Here is a 3,311-nt window from a genome sequence, read left to right as displayed (position 1 = left end):
TGTGAGAGGGTCATGATCGATTGAGCAAGCAGGGGGTACATGACTAGGGGCTGCATGCACTGGTAATCAGATCAGAACAGAACAGGACAGGATTTTCACAGTGCTTTTCCATACAATGTCTGGAATCTATAGATAACATAACCGGTTAGGTCAGGTGTCGATCTTTAACCAGACTCAGGGCACAGCGCTGGGCTGTCTGCCTGTGGATTTCATTTCTGCCTTTTAGTTTTTACTTTTTTCTTTGGAGGCAGAAATTGGGCATAAGACAATATGAGGGGTGGTCTCCTCCCTTAGGGGGACAGTGGTGAGTGGGGGGACAGTGGTGAGTAGGGACAGTGGTGAGTGGGGGAACAGTGGTGAGTGGGGACAGTGGTGAGTGGGGGCACAGTGGTGAGTGAGGGGGACACAGCAACCTCAGTTGAGTTGGTGCCCCCCGAGGCCTCCCCACAGCACACATGCCACCAGGGGCCTGACAGCGGGATCCTGGCCCCCTCACCTCCCTTCCCGTGAACATCCGGCCCGAGTTTCCTCATAGCCAGTTACTCAACTGTAATTTGTTGGGGTTCATTTTTGTTTATTATTTGCTGTTTCTACCAAAAGCTCTTTCTGAGGGGACTCTGAGCCCCTGCTCTGAGGATCTGAAAGATACACACACTCACAGTGTAAAATCCAAAAGGAGCCACCTGGATCACGTTGCCTCACGTTGAAAGCCTTAGTCTGCTGCAACGTGAAGATGGATGTGACTAGAAGGGACGGCGCGGGAGACTCACATCAGAGGAGTTGCTCATGTTAGGCCGACATCCTCCTCTCCTGATCCCATTCAGGAATCTTCAGACAAAACCACCCTGATGAGGACATTTGGCAAAAGAATGGAAGATGTCCTGAGGAAAGTCCCAGACAGGGTCATGACGGAAAACCCAGGATGCCCAGTTAGCTTTAAATTTCGGATCGACAATAATCTAGTAAAAGTATGCCCCCATGCAACATTTGGGGCTTACACTAAAAAAGTTAGCTGTTGATCTTGTGAACGCAAAATATCTGAGACAGGTCTCAGTCAACTGAGAAAGTTTATTTTGCCAAAGTTGAGGACACACCCATGACACAGCCTCAGAAAGTCCTAAGACTTGTGCCAAGGTGGTTGGGGGTATAGTTTGCTTTTACCGTCTTAGGGGGACATGAGACATCAATCAGTATGTGTAAGATGTACCTTGGTTCGATCCAGTAAGGTGGGACAACTCTTAAGTGGAGGCTTCCCGGTTATAAGTAGGTAAGAGACAACAGGTTGCATTATTTTGAGTTCTTGATCAGCCTTCCACTGAATACACAATTTAGTCTGGCTCAGTGAGTCTGCGTTTTTACTTAAGCAATAGGGGAGAGGAAGCAATCAGATCTGCAGGTGAGCTTCAGAGGGATGACTTGGAATAGAATGGGAGGCAGGTTTGCCCTAAGCAGTTCCCAGCTTGACTTTTCCCTTTAGCTTAGTGTTTGTGGAGTCCCAAGATTTATTTTCTTTTCACAATCTGAAATTCAAAGCTCCCTGGGTATGCTGCTTTTTAATTTGCACACTCTGGCAGCCCTAGTCCCAGAGCCCTGGAGCAGCATACTGGAGGTGGCCGTGCGGTCCCAGCGTCCCAACCGAGTGTGCATAGACAGCATCCATCCTTACATCCAGCCAACACATGCCCATGCTCCTCCCTGTGGACGGAGGTTAAACAATAACATAAAGTTTCTTCTTTGTCCTCCAGATATTTCTCCCTCGAGCGGCTGGGAAACTTGGCAAGAGACCAGAGGACCCAAATGCAGACCCTTCAAGTGAGGCCAAGGTATGTGTTACTCCATCCAAGCCCAGACACCACGTGAAGGTGGAAGACTGCACCGCTTTCCAGCAGTGTGGCAAGTCCACGGGGTGGCGGAGCTCCTATGTCTGCAACGCCGCCCACACAGCTGCATTGCCCACACAGCTGCCACAACGCCGTGGCAACTCCCGTGGGTTGGCTTCCTCGGTGGCACACACTGAGCTGGGTTTGTGTAGATGCATTTGTTGAAAATCCAAGAAAGCCCAGTAGGGGAGTGGGAAAGTGAGACAGGAAAGGAAGGAAGCAAGCATCTGACATGAAGCAAACCCACACAGGCTGACTGTGGCTCAGTCCTCCTGGGGGCTCTGGAGACCATGCAGTTCACACCCCAGAGTTAATTCTGTGTAGGAGCAAGGCCACCAGCACTTATCCCTTCCACACCCGTCAGTCCTGAGTAAGGGCCAGGCCCTGGGCCACACACATTCCCAGGCACTTCTGCCCTTCCCTGAACAGGCACAGCGGGCCCGTGGCCTGGGGACTGCCTCCATCTGGGAGACCAAGGCGCTGGCTGCCAAAGGTGGAAACACTCAGGAGCCAGTGTGCTCAAAACGGCACAAGGACTTGCAGGGGTGTGAGCGGGACCCACGGATGGCAATGCACAGAGGGCGGAGCCAGCCTGGGAGGGAGGAGCTCCCTGAGTTCAGGTGGAGTGGTTAGGTGTAGGATGAGGGGTGCCATGGCCAGCGCCCCAGGAGGAATGGGCTTCAGCTTCAGGCCCTGCCTGCAGCCCAGCGCTGCAGGGAGCCTCGAGGAACACCTAGCCACTCCTCATCACAACCCTGGCAGTTCCTCACAGTGACACGCAGTGTTTTCAAAAGTCCATCTTTCCACATGCTGTTTACAGCACCCAGCGGCTAGGCAGTGCTATTAACCCTGTTGTACTGATGAACAAACCAGCCAGCTCAGGGCAGTGGGTGAGCCTGATCCAGATCACAGACAGGAAGTGACAGCAGGGTTTCAGCCCAGGCCATGCCTGACACCCACTCTCTTCTCTGGGGTTGCCGCTTCCACCTTTGTCCCCAGAAGCCCAGCCTGACAGCTTCTGCAGCACCTCTGGGAGACACCCACTAACCCAGCCAGGCAAAATCCCAGGGTGCCAGACACCAGGAGAAATTTCTAGGGGAATTAGGCCATTTGGCTGTCTCTTCATGTCCCTGAAAAGCCAAACAGAGAATGGATTTCTTATCGCATTGTAGCAAGGAAATCAACTGGAAAAGAGACAGGAGGAGAGGTGTGAGGACCAACAGTCATGGGGACCTGGGAATCGTATTAGACACAATTGATCTTCCAGTGTCCTTGTAAAGAGAGCTACAGGCCCACTTTACAGAGGAGGAGACCAAGGTTCAGAGAGGATAAGAAGTGAATCAGCCGGGCACAGTGGCTCACACCTGTAATCCCAGCACTTTGGGAGGCCGAGGCAGGCGGATCACGAGGTCAGGAGATGGAGACCATCCT

General features: G+C 52.4%; 1 protein-coding gene across 4 annotated transcripts in view; it reads left to right on the top strand.

The window, feature by feature from the left end:
• Positions 1-3,311, top strand: part of MLPH (melanophilin) — a 74,037-nt gene that overhangs the window by 64,926 nt on the left and 5,800 nt on the right. For all 4 annotated transcript variants that reach the window (XM_011929610.1, XM_011929609.1, XM_011929608.1 and 1 more), the window contains one exon: positions 1,746-1,823. In XM_011929610.1, the coding sequence (XP_011785000.1) occupies positions 1,746-1,823 (78 nt within the window). The remainder of the gene's footprint in view (positions 1-1,745; positions 1,824-3,311) is intronic.

This window comes from Colobus angolensis, unplaced genomic scaffold (genome assembly GCF_000951035.1).
Source record: "Colobus angolensis palliatus isolate OR3802 unplaced genomic scaffold, Cang.pa_1.0 Scaffold82, whole genome shotgun sequence".
NCBI classification, from domain to species: domain Eukaryota; kingdom Metazoa; phylum Chordata; class Mammalia; order Primates; family Cercopithecidae; genus Colobus; species Colobus angolensis.
This window is presented reverse-complemented; position numbering and strand designations above follow the sequence as displayed.